The sequence below is a fragment of the Pleurodeles waltl genome, chromosome 7 (genome assembly GCF_031143425.1).
Source record: "Pleurodeles waltl isolate 20211129_DDA chromosome 7, aPleWal1.hap1.20221129, whole genome shotgun sequence".
In the NCBI taxonomy this organism is placed as follows: domain Eukaryota; kingdom Metazoa; phylum Chordata; class Amphibia; order Caudata; family Salamandridae; genus Pleurodeles; species Pleurodeles waltl.
In genome coordinates, this window is record NC_090446.1 from 1,249,001,984 (window position 1) to 1,249,022,993 (window position 21,010).

Genomic DNA, 21,010 nt, shown 5'->3' on the forward strand with positions numbered 1-21,010 from the left:
AATATGAAGGACTAAGATGTGTACAAGAGTCATGCGAAAACTGCGACTAACTGCACCGCCAGAAGCTTCATCCGCCGCTCTCGCAACGTCTTAGGCCTCAACTGTTGACAGGCGTTGCAATTTTCGATACCGTGGTGGGTGCCTAAGCACTACATGCAAACAGAGTCGAGGTCCATGACCGACATCTGTCGAGCACAGGACCCACAAGGCTTAAAGCCAGTAGGCACAAACACTGTGCCAATGACAAAAAAAACATTGAAAGGGGAAGACCAAAGATGGCCAGAGAAAACTGCTTCTCCAAAGAAACTGATGTCAGTGCATCAGGGGAGGGACTATATTGACTCCGTCATATCCGAGGACGAAGTTGATACGGAGCCGCACGACGTCCTCTACCGACGTGCAGAGGTACCGCTAAGAATTTTTTTTCTGCATCCAGTCTGACCCTGGGGGAGAATTTTAAGATAAAGAATCTGCGGCTAGTTGTCTCTATCAGATACAATTCAGATAGTGGAGCAGTTGACATTACCAGCGCATTATAGTGCGCAAGCAGCACAATTAATTGCAGCTCTTAAGCAAGGAACAGGAGAAGGTATTACAATTTATTCAGGTTCAGCTTACTTGAAAACTACTGTACATTCGAGCATTGTGGTGTGGAGAAGAGGTTTTCTTAAGTCAGATAGAAGTCTGTTATGCATAGAAAACTCCTAGCTCTATTAAAGGAACTTACACTACCAAACGTAGTGGCAGTTGTGAAGAGGGCAGCACACACCAGTGGACAGGATTTTGTGTCTCGGGTAATGCATTAGCAGATTGAGCAGACAGACATGCCCAGTTTGTGCTAGCAACGTCCCTATCTTGGTAGCTCAAACTGCTTCACTGCCCGAGTTGGGATCTAATTCCATCACAGACAATGACACGCCATATTTTGCTGAGACAGCACATTTACATCTGCGTGAACTGCAGGAACCTGCTCCTCAATATGAATAACAGTTATGAGGGAATAGAAGATGAACCCAGTCAGGGAATGACCTAATATATAGACATCTATCTACAGGTAAACCAGTGATGCCACAGGCCTTACTTATTATAGCTCTTGATCAGTTGTATTCACCAGCTCATACTTGAAGAGATCACTTGCCCATGCAAATACAACAAGACTGGTTTGTTCCTACACCACATACTTACTAGGTATCTTCATAACTGCATCGTCTCCCAGCAGTTTTCTTGTAATTCCACACTGAAAGTAATCAATTCCCCCATCACACAAACACGAGATCCCTTTAAGGCTCTTCATCTGGACTTTGTGAACACTACTGAGAGGCGCAGCAACTATAGGTATCTTATAGTTGTGGTCTGCCCATTTCCCCGATGGACTGAAGCAGGGCCATGCATTCATTGTGTCGCTAAATAAGCAGCTACCTTTTTAATTTATGAAGGAAATCCACAATGGGTAATTCCAAAGGGAATAAGATCTGGCAATGCCACCCATTTTATTAATGAAATATTTCCACAGTTAGGGATAAAGCTTAAGTTATCCTCTATGTATCATCCTCAAAGTAATGGAATTGTTGAACGTCTAAGCAGGTTTTGGAAGAGCAGGATCGTTAAGCTATGTGTTACATTGCATAAGAAATGGCTACACTGCCTACCACTGGCAATCTTTTTCCTTAGGAATACGCCTAGTTCTGATCATCACTTAATGCCCCAGCAGATAGTGACGGGGAGAGTTATGAACATTCAAGTTCCTGCCACCAGCAGTAGCGTACAGGAGGAAAGCTCTGCAGAAATCCAAAACTATGAAATGCATGTGTATTTTTCTGAATTAATGAATGTTGCAAAGTTCATTTCTAAACAGGTAACTAAGGAAAAGGAAAAGCATGCCAGTGCGAAGGTCGAACTCCCAGTTGTGCATCTAGGGGATAATCAGGCATGTGTAATTCCTATACCACGGCACCCAGGACGTATAGTTCGGGGTCAAGGACAACACATTTGTTTTTTTTTAGTTTTTTTTTTTTACCTTGAGACAAGTAGTACCAACCCCTTGTAGCACAAACCTTTTGGCTACCAGTTTACAGAGATGGGAACTGTTAATCCTGGCGTCCTTGGAGAGGTCATCCTGTCTTTTTTGCCCCTGCTTCCCATGTTTTGACTGTGTGCTGATCTCTGATTTTGCTGGTTTTGGTACTATTGGCACTTTATCACTGACGACCATTGCTTATGTGCAAGCTCTCCCTATGTAAATTGTATGTATTATTGGCTTTTCCATGACTGGCGGCGCCGAGGGCCTGTAAATCAAATGCTACTAGTGGCCCTTGAGTACTGATTGTGCCACCCACGAGTAGCCCTATAATCATGGCTCAGACATGCCGCTGCAGTGCCTGTGTGTGCAGTTTTGAAGTGTCAGTTTCACCTGGCAAGTGTACCCACTTGCCAGGCCCAAACTTTCCTTTTTTATACATGTAAGGCACCCCTATGGTAGTCCTTGGGTAGCCCAATGGGCAGGGTGCCGTGTGTCAACACCAGGACAGTGCGTGCTCTACGGGCAACATAATGCAAAATGACAAATCTTATGCAATGTAATAATTCATGCATTGTGTGCTGATATTGCATATTAACTTTTTGCATTGCAGGTATTTATCTTGAAATGTCATTAATACTGCTTTCAAAGTATTGTTCATTTTCAAGCCTTTCCTGCAGCCAAGCTGGGTGGCGCTTAGGTCTATTTAAGGAACCCAGCCCAGCTCCACCTGCTCACTATTCAGAGGTCCCGGTGCAGAGCAGCAGCATTTTCCAGGGCTCCTTTTCCAGAGGCCTACTTGGACATTTCCTGGCCCTGTCCTCATTATCTTGCTGATCTTCAAGCAGGGCGGTAAGGCGTCGTTCGGGGCAGGCCCTCGACTCAGTTTTCTAGAAACATGAGTTTTTGGCTTTGTGATTTACCGCGTGTGCGATTTACTCTTGGCATTTAACCCTTGCAGTTCGGATCGGCAGAGTGTGCGATCATTTCGAGGCATTTGAATCTTGATGGTTGAATCAGCAACAGTGTGCGCGATTCATTCTTGGCAATTAACCCTTGCAGTTCAGATCGGCAGCGTGCAGGGTGAAAGGGTTGTGCCTGCACTCACACAATACAGTATCCAACCCCTTGGTGTGAGTCTGGTGCCAGGCCTGGGCAAGGCAGGACCTTGTGAACAACAGAGACTTTTCTATGAGATTTGCCTACTTCAAAGGCAAAAAGAGGTATAAGTAGTGGACCCAAAACCCCAGATTTTCAGATTACTTCTGTATTCAAGGGGAAGAGCTAAAGAGCTGGAAGAGGAGTACTGCCCCTTTGCCTGTGCTATCCTGGGTTGGCTTGCAGTTGCTGCTTCTGCCTGAAAGAGGACAAAGACTGGACTTTGTGGTATGCTCCTGTTTGTGAAGGGTCTCCAGGGGCTTGGACTGAGCTTGCCTCCTGTTTTGAAGTCTCAGTGCCAACAAAGACTTCCTCTACCAGCACCTGGATTCTCTGCTGAGACTCCTGCCCTGCCAAGTGATGCCCACTCCAGTCCCTGGGCCTTGAAAAGGGAAGCTTGTGGAACAAAGACTGAAATCCATGCACAGGAACCGTGTGGGAACCTTTTGACGCACCACCTGCAACGCAGCTGTAAAAATGAAATACCATCTGCCTCCCGGCCGAGAAACTGACACACCACCTGCATTGTGACTGGGAAATCAACACATCACCTGCATCGCGGCTGGAGAAACAATGCAACACCCGCTTGAGGCTGCTGAAAACGACACGAACCCAACGCAGCTTCCCATCACTGTGCGCCCAGATTCAGCACAAATTATTGCTGGGTGTCAAAATCTATGTGAACCTGCGTGGACCCAAGGTGCCATATCCGGAGATCGATGCATCGCTCTCTTACGGGACACAAAAATGACATTTCATGACATTTTCAACGCACGTTTGCCCGTGCAGCTTTATTTTTGACCCAAACCAGGTACTTTGTGTAACAAAGTTTCCATTGTTTTCTATGGAATAAGATTCTATTATTTTAAAAATTCATAACTTTACTTGTGTATGTTGGATTTTTGTCTTTTAGTTTTGTCAATGTGTGTCTTGTTTCAATGTGGCTCTTATAACCATTTATTATTTTGGGAGCTGCCAGGCCCTCATCATTTTAACAAACACTGGCAAACAGCAAAACAAGATTTTTGGTGCCAGAAAGCACACATTGACACAATAGGTACTGGCACTGAACAAACTACTTTGGGTGCCAATATGCACCCTGTGAAAGAGCAGAATGCCATCATTCACAATGAAGCCAGCCGATAAACAGAGAAACAGAATTTTAATAAAAACAATAAGACTTGGTTAACACCAGACCTAATTAGAGGCCCAATTCTTAAAGTCACAAAAGTGCAACCATTGAATATGTCTTTTAATTAGTGGCTTTCATGAATTCACAAGAAACTGCAGAAGTAGAGCAGGAAATCATACTCCTAGAAAATATCTGTGAAATGCATTTTAGCACAAGCAAGTATGCACGTGTAGCTATGCTTGTGCAAAAATCTATTGAGCGTTTACAAGTTCACTTTCCCTCCAACCACTTTTTTCCCCAACCCTGGTAAAAACCTCTACTTCTGCCCTTGTCAGAAGGAAATTTCCAACTTTTCTCAATATGGGAAAATATTAGAGAAGAGCTGGTGAAAATCCTTAAGGTTTGCAGAGACTCAAAGGCACTCCAACCCTGGAACTATTGCTTAACTGTTTCCTCCAGCCCCAGTATGTAGATCTGGGTAAAGGTGGCAAAGTAAGTAAATTGCTATAGCAGGGCTTAAAATTGCAAGCCATATTATAGTATTAGCCCTGGCATACCCAGAGGGGCTATTATCAGAGCTCTTACATAATGAGATTGCTGCCATAATTTGTCGCTGAACTCCATGGCACCAAAGAGAGAAGTAAATATTTTTACACCGCAAGAAGATTTAAGAAGCAATCTGTCCCATGGACAAGTAGATATTATGTTAATTTCCACAAGCCTGACAAAGTCTTTGTGAGGAATTTCCTAGAAAATGAAAGGCGCCACGCTTCGATGGGCCGTACATGGTGACCCCTATCACTCTCATGGTGGATGGCAGAAAACCCTGGATTCACCACATTCACTTCGTCTAAGCCCATCATCTCATTAAGACTTCTGAACAATGTAAATGGAAGAAGAGGGGGAGGAAAATTGCTATTGTAAAAATACCCCCACCACCTCTGCTTTTGAACAATTCATTTTTTAAATAACACAAAATATATGTTTTTTTGTTTCTCTTTTGTCTCTCAATTCTATCCTTTTTTTCTACAACAATGAGTTATTTGGTCATCATATGTTATATGTGCCAAGGGAAATTTCTTATCATGATAATGTGAACCACAATGCCCATATTCACTTGTTAGAAAACATGTGGTATTGGCATATGCTAGACATAAGTTTGGATAATACTAATGAGTCTTGTTTTGTGCGCTCATTAATTCCTCATGCCATGATCAGATAGCTTATATTTAACAAGAGAAGTGACCCTAAGTATAGCTTTGTGTTTATTACAACTTTACTTATGCAGGATTAAGGTCCAAATGCAGTTAACACAAGTTAAAGTAGCACATTTATCAGTTAATGTCACAAAATATAATTCCTTAGCTGAAGTATTTAGTGTAGATTCTGACAGACAGACAGACAGGATGTCAAAGAGATATAACACATAAAGAAGTCAGGTTGTCATGCTACTGCAGATTAGATTCAGGTGGTTCTAGATCTAGGTTTTTCTGGGAGTAATACACCACCTACAGAGTGTTACAGCTATTTAGTAAATCCTTTGCCTCCCCCCCCCCCCCCCAGATTTTGTCTGTAGCCCAGGTTTTAGAGCCACCAGATCAGTCTTTGCCCACGATCAATGGCAATCTGATATCAGATTTTCTTGAAGGTTTATATCACTATGGGAAGGTATTGATGTTAGGATGTGATACAGAAGTGTACAACTATCTGGGATGAAAACATTTCACGTTACACTTTGATGGATAGCACAGTGAATCCTCAGACTGTCATGAGACTAACTTCTGTTTCTTTATGTTTCAGAGGAAATGGCACAGTTAAACTGGGCTGAAATACTGGTTGTAAGACTACAATTGATAACATCGACATGCTGAGGGGCACCTCCAACCTCATAGACTATTATTGGCAGTGTGGATAACTGCTGTATGCCCAGTTGTCACTAAACTGGGATGGACTCTGTTCCTCTATGGCTTTGCACGCCCTGTTTTGATAATCCCTGGCATTAATCTGACATCTTTGCATTAACACCCCTTGAGCCGCCCAACGACCTTGCTGCATAATAATTGAAGGAAAAAAAACTGTGGCGTATTATGGTACGAGTACTTGGAAGGAAATTCCTCAGGAGTACCGTTTGTTCAATGATGCACAGTTATTTTCCTGAAGTACTCCTCTGTTTGTTCAGGCCAAAGCAACAGCTCGATGTTTGCGGATGACTCTATGGGAACTTCTTAAAACTATAAACACTACCAAGGATGGGTTCAAAGTGGTTAAGGAAGAACTGCATGTGGTGAGAATAATGGTGATGTTCTCAATCGTATGACAACCATACAAGGGGGTATCTGCAAACTGATTGGAACAGCGTGCTGTGCCTTTATTACAGCAAATGATGCAGACAATTGAACTTTATCAGAAGCTATACATACACTGCCTAATCTACAAAACAAATTGTAGATGAAGGAGGCGCCCCAGACAATTGGTTTAGTGGGTGGTTGACATTACTGCCATCCTAGACGTCTGGACTCTTGGGAGCTTTGATTCCATCTATTGTAGCCTTATTATTAATATACTGTGTCATACAGTTGATTCTAGCATGTTGTAGAAGCGTAGGTGCTAAGGTGGAAAGGATGTTTTCAGTTAGGACACCAACACATGTGGTAAATTCTCAGGGTGATGTGCATCACTGAGAGCCAAATGAAGACAAAGGCTTAGATTCAGTAGTTATCATGCCAACTTGAGAGGGGAATGTTACAGGAAATAAGAACATGTATGCGGAAATATAGCGGAACAGCAGACATTTGCATGAATGGATACGATGTATGATCTAAAAGAGCACTGCAGGTCACAATCCAATGCTGACCAGAATAAGGTGAAGAGTTCACTCAAGGACACACTGAAATAAGTAACAAACACATTCCAGACTAGGCAAACACGCAGGAATCTATAACCCAAAAGCACATAGGTTCACTGACACATACTTCATGTTTTCAAGTAGATTGTAAATCTGATTAGACAATGAGTGTAGGAAAACTATTCAGCTCAGATTACATGGCGGTTTTAGGGTTACAATAAGGCACATATGGTATTAAAATTATATTTGCCCTGGAAATGCATGTATTTAGGAGTGAAGAATAGGTAGTTTGTCAAGCACTGTTAAAGCCACAACTAAAGAACATGTATAAGATTAGTTTAGACTTAAGGGGTTACAGGGTCACAGGTGTTTTCTGTTTCAATCTATGGCTGGCCAGTCAATAATTAAATACTGTTTTGTAATGAAGTATTGTGTTATTCTGTGTACAAGAGGCTCTCTGTGCTACTGTAATTTGAGTCTGGCTGCTTCCTGTGTTCAGAGGGTCGATTTCCCTGTTGCAACAGTAAAGGGCTGTCTTTTAATGTCAAAGAAGAGTTTGTCTTTTTTCAATTTTTTGAGTTATTTACCTTGCAACACTTTCTACTAACAGTGTAGTGTGTGTTTTGTTCAGTTTAAATTGTATTGTTCCCTCTCATAACAAATTTAATTGTCTTGTAACTCGCAAATATATATTTCTTTTTATTGTTCAACCTTTAAACCTCAAGACTAATTTGAATGATTTTCAATCGAAACTCCTTGACCGCAAAACAACTTGTGCTCCTAAATTAAACAAAATGAGCTTTTTCGACACCTTGTGGTGCAGCATAGCAGTTTCCATAGCAAGTGGCGTAGGCTTCCAAAGCACTGCCTCAGGAAGTGAGTCAGTTACACAAGCGAAGCACCCACTCCAGAAATCTATGTGAAACCTGTAACCCAGAGGTTCAAAGTCCATTACTCCAGTGGCAGCTGGTGACGTTTGAAAGTAATAGGGCGTAAAAGTTAGGCATGACTTATGTAGCGAGCGAAGCAAGCAAGATAATGGAATAACGTGGGGTCCAAGGTGAGTCCTCCTACCATGAAAAAAATTGAAAAAAGATTGACAAATGGTGCATTTGAAAGCAAATTAACCTGTTAAAAAGCAATGTTTATAAATCAGTGGGAATGTATAGTCTTGAAACACTAAGCATATTGAAAAGTGCCCCATATCGTACTGCATTAATAAGTTCAACAACTGTAACGTGCAAATTGTACAGCACAACACCTTCAGACCTTTTATGGTATGTACTTGCCCAGTGTCTTGCACTGCATGCAGTTCCAACTTTAGAAGAAAATGTTCTAACCAGGTATTAGGAAGCACCCACAGCTGCTGGCTGCAATCAGTCATACAGAAGTATGTGCAGACAGATCCTTAATTGGGATGAAAAAAAGAGGGGGCTCTCTAAAAGGGTACATATAAAATACATTTCTGTGATTTCCATAGTGTACCCCCCCCACCCCGGCCTGTATTTTGGTTCTCTCCAGGATGTTATTATATCCATAAATATAACACAACTACTGGCATGCACTGAAAACCTGTCAGTACTACTGGCTTTGTCAATGGTTGGTAGCTGTTTAAGATAAATGAGTAACAGTGATTAGTTAGCATTGGAAATGTTTAAATTCTGAAATTGCGAGACTGCAAATGAAATATTATTGAGGCCTATGGAAGGAGTATTGCTTTCAAGTTAGGTACGTATGCCCTTTTTCTCTTCACATCTCATCCATCTGCACATTTTCAACCTCCTCTCTTTCCTCTTGAGCACCCTCTTTTCCCTCGCCCCTGAATGCACTCCCTCGCATCTCCCTCATTTTACTACCCCTAACATACACTGCACTCATTCACATTTAAGCACTTTATTTCATTTTGCTTTTGCCTTCTAAATATTTGGACCTCTATGCACCTCTTCACACACATTTACATTGAATTTCATTTACAGCCAGAATACATGACTATTGTTCTGTGTGATCTGCAGAGAAACCAACCCACTGTCAGGCACTTTGCTTTGCCTTCAGCCTCAGCACCAGCGTTCTTAAAGCCCCTCATAAACACCTTGAGTCCAAGTATGCACTATGCAAGAGTAATACAATGCACAGAAACACAGCATGATGAAATAGCTAACCTCTCTCTCTCTCTCGGAATGCAACATTCAGTAAAACACGTGAAGTAAGAGAAACGAAATAGCTGACACATATTACATACATTTTAACATTCATTCTTAGCATAAGAATTCACGTTTGTGGCATGAAGATAGAGCCAGTTTTAAATGCCATACAGCAGATAACTGCCTTTACTCTAAACATGTATTTCTCCTCTTGCGCTTGAATAGGATATTTGGATCCATTTTGCAAGGGAGCAAGAACCCTGCTCGTCTTTTGGAATAGTTTCATGAGGAACAAATACAGCAGCTCCACTTCTAAACGAGCCAGTGATCTGCAGCTAGGGCCTGGGGTGTCACATGGGTTGAGGTTAGTGTGACAAGGAATCTCAGTAGAATAAAACTAAGAAAAGATTAGCATTATAATTCTTACAAGGCACTATATCACATATGCTTGCATCCACTCTTACCGCATGACTAATGGGGATTTATGCCTGTTAATGACAGATGGCTGCCCTGACAACATGATGAAGACTCTGACGCCCACAATCATGATACTAAAAGCGTCACTGGCCTACATTGGATACTGCCTTAGACCACAATGGAAATAAAGGGCTTAGAGCAGTCAGCAATGAGCCATGTGTCACAGTGTAGAAAGTTGATTTACCTCCTGGCTTCCATCTCGTGCTTCAAAGCAAGGCAGGGTAAGCAGCCTGGGTCAAACAGCCCAGACTTAAATGCATCAATTTGTTTAGAGATACGATCGTATCTCCAAACAAATTGATCTATTTAATATTTTTTATATGAATGTGTAGTAATTTCAGAGGGTCGCAGCCCCTCAGCCCTGAAAGAGAAACCGTCCCTGCATTAGTCCAACTCGGCTTTTCCCCCTTCCAAAATCAACAGAAGATCACCAATACCTGACAGTATAACAAACATTTTTAGTGTCAAAAAGCAACTGCACTGTATATGAGATCACTATATAATAAATGATATGGTATATGAAATGTTTATATTGTCATTCACTTGGAGATCTAATTTTACCAGTATTGATTCAAGGGCAGTAACACACTGGAGAAAATATTTCAATTTAATACTAAAGACTGTACGGTTAATTTTTTATTTTAATGTTTAATACTGCCAATGAGTATTCCAGAACACTGCAATATGAAGACGCATATTCAAATAAGGCAACCTCCAAACACCTCAAATTTTGATATAAGTTAGAACAAGAGTAATGCAAAATTTTGCAGAATGGGAAGACAATTGTATAGCACATTATGATTGTTTAACAGTACTCGAAAAAGTATTGTAGTACAGTACAGACCTACCTCTATGGATTATTTTCAAGTTTTCTTTTAAGTGGTTTAGTGCTTTCACAGTCTGAAAAGAAGCAGAAATATCAGCTGTGAAAAGGCAGCCTTTTGTCATTTTGTCTGAGTACTGCACTAATAACACGGAGACACCACAATACAAAGTTATCTAACAACACAATCTGAAAACCTGCATATTCCATAATCGATATCTAACAACAATACCTCTTCTACAAGACTGCACCTCCATCTCTACCAACACAGCAAATAAAGTAAGGTATAAAGGGGAATGCCGTCGAACACACAGATCCAGTAAAATGCAGTTTTCTCAGGCTTTTGCACAAGTCTTAAAACACAAAGTGATGACTGATGGTTCCATAATGTGGCTGATTCCACAATATGGTTTGGCACAATCTCGGCACTTCTACCATGGAGCTTAAGAAATTAGAAAGTTCATATGTGACTGTTAAACCCACACGTCATAGGCTTACCCTAGGAATTCAGTTAGAATTTTTAAGTGGACTACTTGCACATTGGAGACGTTGAGAATCTTTTAACAGCTCGCTTTCATCATAAAAGCAATCACCCAAAGGTCTGGCTCCATCCCCGAACTATCCTGGTTCTCTTTCAAGACTAACTCAATATGGCCAGGACACTGGTTATGAATGTGTAATATACAAAGCAGAAGGCATGTGCTTCTTTTTTATTTATTAGGTGTGCATGTGGTGAAGACATGAAACAACAACAGTTTAAATCTGCTTTGCTAGAAAAAAGGCAGATTTTGTTTGCCAAACTATAGAAAATCTCTCCTGTTCACGTAGTCTGTACCACAAATGCAAAACAGTTCATAGATACGTGGGCTGCCCAGCTGTATTCTGATTTGGCACCAGCAGCCAACCAGAAGGGTCTAACCACAGAGATAACTTCTGAGTGGCTCTTAACTAGGTTCACCGACGCAACCTGAAACCGAAAGCTGTTTCAGCCATTCTGATTGTCTGCCATTACTGATAGGCAGGGACATGGAAATTATGTGACAGAGGAGGACCAAATTATAGGACATTGTTGACTATATTATGTGTGAAGAAAGGTAAAATTGTTTATGTAAAGCAGCATAATTTCTGAACATACTGTTTTATTATCTTGTGCTGTGCTATAAAGTTAAGCGTACACAGATGTCCAATCTCATTAGTATTAGTTTACCACCCAAATAAAACATTGGGCAGCTAAAAGGTGACCAGTCAACTTTGTCAAAGGGTCTTACTGTGCGACAACACGTCACCAACTTTCTACTAACTACAGGGAGTGCAGAATTATTAGGCAAATGAGCATTTTGACCACATCATCCTCTTTATGCATGTTGTCTTACTCCAAGCTGTATAGGCTCGAAAGCCTACTACCAATTAAGCATATTAGGTGATGTGCATCTCTGTAATGAGAAGGGGTGTGGTCTAATGACATCAACACCCTATATCAGGTGTGCATAATTATTAGGCAACTTCCTTTCCTTTGGCAAAATGGGTCAAAAGAAGGACTTGACAGGCTCAGAAAAGTCAAAAATAGTGAGATATCTTGCAGAGGGATGCAGCACTCTTAAAATTGCAAAGCTTCTGAAGCGTGATCATCGAACAATCAAGCGTTTCATTCAAAATAGTCAACAGGGTCGCAAGAAGCGTGTGGAAAAACCAAGGCGCAAAATAACTGCCCATGAACTGAGAAAAGTCAAGCGTGCAGCTGCCACGATGCCACTTGCCACCAGTTTGGCCATATTTCAGAGCTGCAACATCACTGGAGTGCCCAAAAGCACAAGGTGTGCAATACTCAGAGACAAGGCCAAGGTATGAAAGGCTGAAAGACGACCACCACTGAACAAGACACACAAGCTGAAATGTCAAGACTGGGCCAAGAAATATCTCAAGACTGATTTTTCTAAGGTTTATGGACTGATGAAATGAGAGTGAGTCTTGATGGGCCAGATGGATGGGCCCGTGGCTGGATTGGTAAAGGGCAGAGAGCTCCAGTCCGACTCAGACGCCAGCAAGGTGGAGGTGGAGTACTGGTTTGGGCTGGTATCATCAAAGATGAGCTTGTGGAGCCTTTTCGGGTTGAGGATGGAGTCAAGCTCAACTCCCAGTCCTACTGCCAGTTCCTGGAAGACACCTTCTTCAAGCAGTGGTACAGGAAGAAGTCTGCATCCTTCAAGAAAAACATGATTTTCATGCAGGACAATGCTCCATCACACGCGTCCAAGTACTCCACAGCGTGGCTGGCAAGAAAGGGTATAAAAGAAGGAAATCTAATGACATGGCCTCCTTGTTCACCTGATCTGAACCCCATTGAGAACCTGTGGTCCATCATCAAATGTGAGATTTACAAGGAGGGAAAACAGTACACCTCTCTGAACAGTGTCTGGGAGGCTGTGGTTGCTGCTGCACGCAATGTTGATGGTGAACAGATCAAAACACTGACAGAATCCATGGATGGCAGGCTTTTGAGTGTCCTTGCAAAGAAAGGTGGCTATATTGGTCACTGATTTGTTTTTGTTTTGTTTTTGAATGTCAGAAATGTATATTTGTGAATGTTGAGATGTTATATTGGTTTCACTGGTAATAATAAATAATTGAAATGGGTATATATTTGTTTTTTGTTAAGTTGCCTAATAATTATGCACAGTAATAGTCACCTGCACACACAGATATCCCCCTAACATAGCTAAAACTAAAAACAAACTAAAAACTACTTCCAAAAATATTCAGCTTTGATATTAATGAGTTTTTTGGGTTCATTGAGAACATGGTTGTTGTTCAATAATAAAGTTAATCCTCAAAAATACAACTTGCCTAATAATTCTGCACTCCCTGTATTGATCCATTTGTACTAGAATACAAAACAAATGCCTACAGACATCTGAATGCAACAATGCTAATAATGAAGAAAATGTTTCTTTATAAAAGCACTGTACAATGGCACAGTGGGTTTGAGTGAAAAACGTGCTCTCTTATCAATGATACAGGAGACAATAGTGCATGTCTAAAAACAAAAATACAAGGGTCTGTTCTTGGCTAATCAACGATGTAGATGAGTTTGATTTCAATCGATGTTTTGATCCCTAAGGAGATAACACAATCATAATCGGGACTCTAGATATAACCAAGCCCAAGAACCATATTGAAGTAAAGAAAAGACCGAGATAGAAATGAAACAAGAAATGCTGTGTGAAGTACAAAAATCATATATAAAAAGATACTCACAGTAAAAATGGACCTTGCAAAAGACTGAAGGAAAATAGAAAAGGGAGTACGTCATGCAAAAAAAAAAAAAAAAAAATCATAGGTGACCAGAATCAAAAATAAGGAAAACATTACTCACCCTATAAACATCTATTCACGGCATAAAGTGCTGCAGATTCACACATTTGCATACTCCTGCCATCTAGTGTTAGAGTCAGACATGTGCAACTCGTTTTTGTTCGAATAAGTCTTTTTGAGTCACGAGGTGTGGTGACTTCAGCTATTGTAGGTAATGTGCATGGGCATCAGCTCCATAGTTAGCTTTTCTGCACAAAGCAAGAAGATGTGGCTGGAGCAGAGTGATAGAGTAAAGATGACTAGGTAAAGTAAATGATCAAGATAAAGTCATCTGCAGCAGACTTCAGGTTTCTGGAGAGGAGGGTGGGTTTAGTGAATCGACAGCACTACAAGCCACATAAAGGTGCTTACAGGTTAAACAACATATTCCATTTGTGGCATGTGTAACTGTAAAGCAGTCAACCCAAAAGCAGTGGCTTAGCCTGAAGATGTTGCAGAACACTGAAGATCAAGATACCTTTTGTAACACTTTTTCTGGTGGATACAATATCTACCTGTGAATTCCTCGCCTTTTGAATACTCCCAATGCACCAGCATTCTACAGATTTTTTTTCTATCTAGCTCTCCACTTCGATGAGGATGTCACAATGAAACGGCTCGGCACGAACCTCCATCTGACATCATCGGAGCCATAAGAAATCCTCGCCCGCATGCTGATGTCAGTTTCACACACTTTTTTCCCATGCCTTTGAAGCGAATGGGTGAACACCAACATCACAAGCACCACATGTGCAAGCTAAACTCAAATGTATATATATTTATATAACCAAGTACATTTTGTATGATATATACATAATTTGCAATATACGTATATAATATACATAAATAGCTTTCTTCTTGGTAAATTCAGACAGGCAACGAGGAGGTGGGGGGGTCACTGAGGAATCCACAGGTAGATTTTGTATCCACAGGAGAAGTTAAGTAACTTGTTCTTCTGATGGATGCATCTATTCCTCACCTCTTGAATAGAGTCCCAAAGCAGTCCCGCACTCTGAGGTGTCTGCCTGTCTGGCTATACCAAGAAATCAAGAAGCACTGAACAAGCAAAATGGCCGTCCCTCCTAACTTCTGAGTCCACGCAGTAATGCTTCATGAAAGTGTGGAGGGAAGCCCAATTTGCTGCTTTGCAAATATCTACAACAGGTACACCTCTAGCCAAAGACAAAGTAGCAGACTTCGTTCTGGTCGAATGAGCTCTAATGCCCGCAAGAGGATCTTCCTTTGCCAGTGCACAACATATTTTGATGCAAAGAATGACCCACCTTGATAAAGTTCTTTTGTTGATGGCTTTGCCCTTCATCTTGCCTATGCAGCTGACAAAGAGGTGATCATCAATCCTAAACTCTCTTGTTCTGTCCATGTAGAAGCTCAGCAATCTCTTTGGATCCAGATGATGCAGCCTTACCTCCTTCTTAGAGGAATGGGGAGAAGGGTAAAAGGACGAAAGGGTGATGGACTACCTCAAATAAAAAGGCCTTTGGCAGGAAAGCTGCCCTGCTTCTCAAAACCACCTGGTTGGCATGGAAAGTGGTGAACGGGGGACTGAAAGAGTAAATTGTTAAACATTGGATAAGTTGGCCTTTAAAGGGTCCCCATATCTGTCCTCGCAACATTTGACAAACTTGGCCCATCTACCAGCATAGACAGTTTTGGCGGAGTATTGTCTGGCTGATAAAATAACATCTACCACTTCAGGAGAAAGAGAAAAGGAATTTAGGTTGCCCCGTTCAATCTCCAGTCATGTAGAGGTGGGGGGTGTAGAACCTGCCCCTGTGACAGCAAGAGGAGGTCTGCCCTGAGAGGGAGATGGTGTGGTACATAGACCTTCAACTTTCTGTGCTCTCCACTCCATCTTTGGCCAATCTGGAGCTATCAATATGACATGGGCTTGGTCTTGGTGAATCTTCCTCAGAACTCGAGGATTCAAAGGTATGGGGGGAAACCAGTAAAGTAGCCTGTTGATCCAGCTCAACTAAAACACCACCCCCAGCATTCCCTGTATCTGATACTGAAGGCTGCAGAGCAATGGGCAGTGTGCGTTCCATGAGTGGAAAAAGGTCTATCTGAGGAGTCTCCCATAACTGGAAGACAAGAAGAACCACATCTGGATGAAGTCGCCACATATGGTCGGCTGAAAGAGATGGCTGAGAAGTTCGCACATACGTTGACGACCCAGGACCAGAGTTGTAGAGCCTCTCTGCAGAGAAGATACAACCCTACTTCCCTTTGTTTGTTGATGTACCACATCGCTGTAGTGTGTTCTGTCAAGACCTGTACCGACTGAGACTTGAGAGCTAGATTTATCGCATGCAACTCCAACAGATTGATATGAAACATCTGCTCTTCCAGAGACCAAAGATCCTTGATCTTTAGATCCCCTAGATGAGCTTCCCACCCTAGAGTGGAAGCATCCATTATCACTGTGGTCACCTGAGGTGGTAGGTAAAACGGCCTACCTTGAGTCAGGTTGCTGTCCACAGACCACCACTGAAGATCTGTCGCAGTGTTTCTGGAGGTCAATATGGACTCTGTGAGATCTCTGTTGTGTTGAAACCATTGCTTGTAGAGGCACCACTGGAGGGTCCTCATGTGCCAGCGTGCATGAGTGACCAACAGAATGCAGGAAGCGAACGGACCGAGCAGATGCAAGACCTTTAGGACTGGAACAAGCTCTCCATTCTGAGACATGAAAATTTTAGCCTGAATGTCCTCAATCCTCTGTGGAGGAGAAAACACATGATTCACTGTGGTGTCCAATACTGCCCCTATGATCAGGATGTGCTGAGAGGGCTCCAAATGAGATTTGGCGACATTGATTGAAAACCCCAGATTGAACAACAGATGTGTCGTCAATTGCAAGTGATGCTGCACCAACCTTGGAGGATTGGCTTTTAGCAATCAATCGTCTAGGTAAGGTAATATCGGTATTCCCCCTTCAAAGATAAGCTGCAACTACTGGAATCACCTTTGTGAAGACTCACACGGCAGAAGACCAAAAGGAAGGACTGCAAACTGGAGGTGTTGTATCCCTAAGGTGAAGCGTAGATACTTCCTGTATAGCTGCAAAATGGGGATGTGAAAATACTCATCCTGAAAGTCAATTGAAACCATCCACTATTACTTGTCCAGCGTAAGAAGCACTTGTGCTAGGGTCAACATTTTGAATTTCTCCTTTTTGAGGAACCAATTCAAAATCCTTAGGTCCAGGATGGGGCGCAAATGACCATCCTATCTGGGGATCAGCAAATATCTTGAATAACATCCCTGACCCCTTTCCCGCTCTGTAACCAATTCCACAGTGCCCTTTAAAAACAGATTTTGTACCTCCCGCTGAATCAGCAGCAGATGTTCTTTGAACAAAAGTTTGCTGGGGAGGGAAGGGAAGGAGAAACTCCCAAAAGGGAAGGGCATACCCATTTCCTACAATGTTTATGGATCAAATCTGTTTGACTTTTCAATTATAGAACATCGCATATGCAACACATCAAAGTATTACCATTAGGTTCATAGACAGCGTACTCCATGCGCAACGATAGAGAAAAAAAAAAAAAAAAAAAAAACTTAAATACAAAATATAACTTTGTTTCCCCACAGCTGGCTGACAATACAAGAATCAAACAATCCCAGGCTCCTTTACAGTATAGTCCTGATCCTATGTATACATCTCCCTAAAGGTTCGCCCCCATCCACTCAATTCAAATTCAGAACCCTCAAATAAGTCGGACATGTCAATTGTGAAAACTCTCCAGATAGAATTTGTAGGTATGGTTGCCAAAGTTCTTTAAAGTCCCCGCTCCGCTGCTGAGAGGTCAGGGTGAGCTTTTCCATAGCGAGGATAAACCAGAGCTTGTGTAGCCATGAAACTGCTGACGGGATCTGTTCAGTCCCCCCACACGGATAGCAGAAGCTGTATTGCAGCATTTAAAGCTAAGGCCATCTGCCGTCCCTTCAATGATCTCAGGGGGATAGTGAGAGGATTGGGGAGGCCCAGCACGATATACGCAGGGAATCTAGGGATCTGAGTGTCAAAAGCTGTGTCAATAGTGTCTATTATGTTCTTCCAGTATCAATGTAATTTGGGACAGTGCCATAGTAAATGCACAAGTGACCCTCCCTTTCCCCCACACTCCCTCCAGCAAAGACTAGATTTATCATGGTCCCAAGCATGGATCCTTGCTGGGGTGTAATACCAGGAGGAGGCCACTTTATAGGCTGTCTCTGTACCTGCTGCATTGTAAGCTGTGTGGTGCGCCCTATAAAAAATACTCTCCCACTCGTCTTCCGATAGCTCCCTCTCCAGTTCCCTCTCCCATCTCAAATGACCCTTAGTCTTGGCGGGCGGGCCTCCCCCCTCAAGAGAGTATAGAGCTCAGAAACCACGCGCTTATCACCCTTTTTCATTAGAATCCATTTTTCAAACGGTGTTAACGGCCTATCTATTATTATCCTATTGGCTGGAAGCAGGGCCCAGTGTCGTATTTAATAGTACATCATCCTGTCAGCCTCGGTTAGGCCATATGTCTCCCTCAGCTGATCAAAGGGGATCAACCCCTGCTCATCGAATAAATATCCCACCCTTTTACAACCCCCCTCGTACCATCGACGCAGAGCCTCAGACTGCAGGCCCGGACCAAAATCAGGGTTCGCACCCAAGGGAGTCATTGGGGATGGGAAGGTCGTCAAACCCACCCTGCCGGCTACCCGATCCCACACCCTCATCGAAACCTCCGTGACCGGGGATACATACAACCCCTGCGCTCTGTGACGGCGCCTAAGCCAGGTTTCCTTCCATATGTGAGAGCCAGCCACTGCCTGGTCCATGAAACACCAATGCTTCTCAGAAGACAGTCGACTCCATTCCAAGAGAAAGCGCAATTGTGCTGCTTGAAAGTATCGTAGGAGGCAGGGGACCGCCAGCCCGCCCTCCTGCTTAGGGCGATACAGCACCTGTCACGATAGACGCGCCGCCTTCCCTTCCCATATAAATCTTAGGACTGCCGTTTGGAGGGTCGCTATCGTTCGCGGCGGGGGCTCCAGCGGAAGCGCCTGAAACAGATACAGTATGCGTGGTAGGATGGTCATCTTTACTGCCGCCACCCTGCCATTCCTACAATGTTTAACACTCAACTGTCTGTTGTTACTGACTCCCACTCTTGGAGGAAATTAACCTCCCCCCTACAGGTAAGACATGCTCTTAAAAGCCGGGAGAACTAGGGTTGCTTCCCTGAAAGGTTTCCAGCAGAGAATGAAGTGGAGGAGGAGGAAGGCTCATGGACAGCACCACTCTGCCTAGGTCTCCCACAAACTCTGAGATTTATAGAGGGGGTTGGCAGACTGCTGACTTTGGAAGTGCTGTCTCCCACGAAAGGAGGAGCTGTGGCTAAGCCCCCCAAACCTAAGGAAAGGTCTGTAGGTTGAGGAGAGTGTCTGAAGACCTAGAGACTTGGCGGTGGCCTTACTCTCCCTAACCCCCAAGGTGCCTGGGAAGAGACCAGCTCGTCCTGCATCCCTCCCACACCCCAATTCGGGGATGAACAAGGAACCGCTTCCCCTTCCACCCCCCCGGCAATCTGATGACGTCTGCGCACTCACAGCATGCCGACGTCATCAGAAGCTGCTGAGGACGCACTGGAAGCCATTTGCTTCCAGCGCGTTGAGATAAAGGACCCTTTAGAGGCGAGTCCTTCTCTTTTTGGGGGTTTTGGGAGGGGAGGGAACAGACAGAGGGGGAAAGGAAAGAATCTTTCCTTTCCCCCTGTGCCTGATTTCAATGGATTCCCGCTCCACGATCACAGACGGGGCCCGGGATCGTGTAGCAGGAATTCCCACTAGGCATCAGGGATTTCCTCTGGATTTTATTTTGGGGAGCGGGCACTTGGGCAAGGGTCGCTCCCATGGGGGCAATAATAAATCCTGTTTTGGCCCCCCCCTGGGGGCAGATCGGCTGTTTTTTCAGCCGATCTGCCCCCAGGGGGAGGTCGAAACCCACTAGGAACCAGGGATTTTGTTTTCATGACGTTTTTGGGCAGTGACCCCTTAGGCAAGGGTCATTGCCCTGGGGGCAATATTTTTTTTTATAAGCCCCCACCCCCCCAGTGCTAGATCAGCCATGTGGGAAAGGGAAGGGGGAAACGGGGGGTGGAGGGGACGGCTATGGGTTGAAACCCACTAGGCCCCAGGTATTGTGTGCGTGTGTTTTGTGCCCCCCAAAGGGGGAAAAATTAGTGTTTGCCATTTCCTGTTTATTTTAGGCCCATCTGCTCCAAAGGAGGGCAGAAACCACCAAAATGTCTGGGATTTCTTTTTTTTGTTTCCCTCTGTTTTTTTGTCCTGGGGGTGCCCCCTTTCATCCCCTTCGGCAAGGGTCGCACCCTAAAGAAGGGACAGAGCTGTTGGCCATTTCTGCCCCCCTTAGGGGTAGATCAGCCGATAGTATTTACGCCCATATGCCCTCAAAAGGGGGGGGGGGGGGGAAGACAGAATACACTTAGGCACCAGGGATCCCTTGTGTGTGTATTTTGTGTGGGGGGGGGGGCACGTTACTGGTGGCCATTTCTGCCCCCCTTGGGGGCAGATCATCCTATTTTTTTAGGCCAATCTGCCCCCAGGGTGGGCAGAAGCCACCAAGACGTCAGATTTTTTTTTTTTTTGGTCCCCTTTGTTTTTTTGTGTGCTGGGGGCACCGAGCTGTTGGCCATTTCTGCCCCCCCCTTGGGGCAAAATCCACTTAGGCACCAGGGATCTTGTGTGTGGGGGTTTTGTGTGTGTGTGTGTGGGGGGGTCGCATTACTGATGGCCATTTCTGCTCCACTTGGGAGCAGATCGGCCTATTTGTTTTTTAGGCCTATCTGCCACCAAGGGGGGCAGAAGCCACTTAGGCATCAGGACAATTTCTAAGTTCTTACTGGCGGGGTGTTTGTCAACTGGCGAAGTATTTGTATTTGTGATTATAACAGTTGGTTTCTTCTTTTTGTTCTAGTTCAAAGCTTTTGCTTCCTTTGCTGTGGATCTTTGCGGTTTTGGCAGTAGTTGCCCTGCGGTTTGC

The 21,010-nt window shown here is 43.5% G+C and overlaps 1 protein-coding gene across 10 annotated transcripts in view; it reads right to left on the minus strand.

The window, feature by feature from the left end:
• The window catches only part of MAP2K4 (mitogen-activated protein kinase kinase 4), a 599,606-nt gene that overhangs the window by 237,955 nt on the left and 340,641 nt on the right, over positions 1–21,010 (minus strand). For all 10 annotated transcript variants that reach the window (XM_069200385.1, XM_069200381.1, XM_069200386.1 and 7 more), the window contains one exon: positions 10,619–10,670. In XM_069200385.1, coding sequence (XP_069056486.1) covers positions 10,619–10,670 — 52 coding nt within the window. The remainder of the gene's footprint in view (positions 1–10,618; positions 10,671–21,010) is intronic.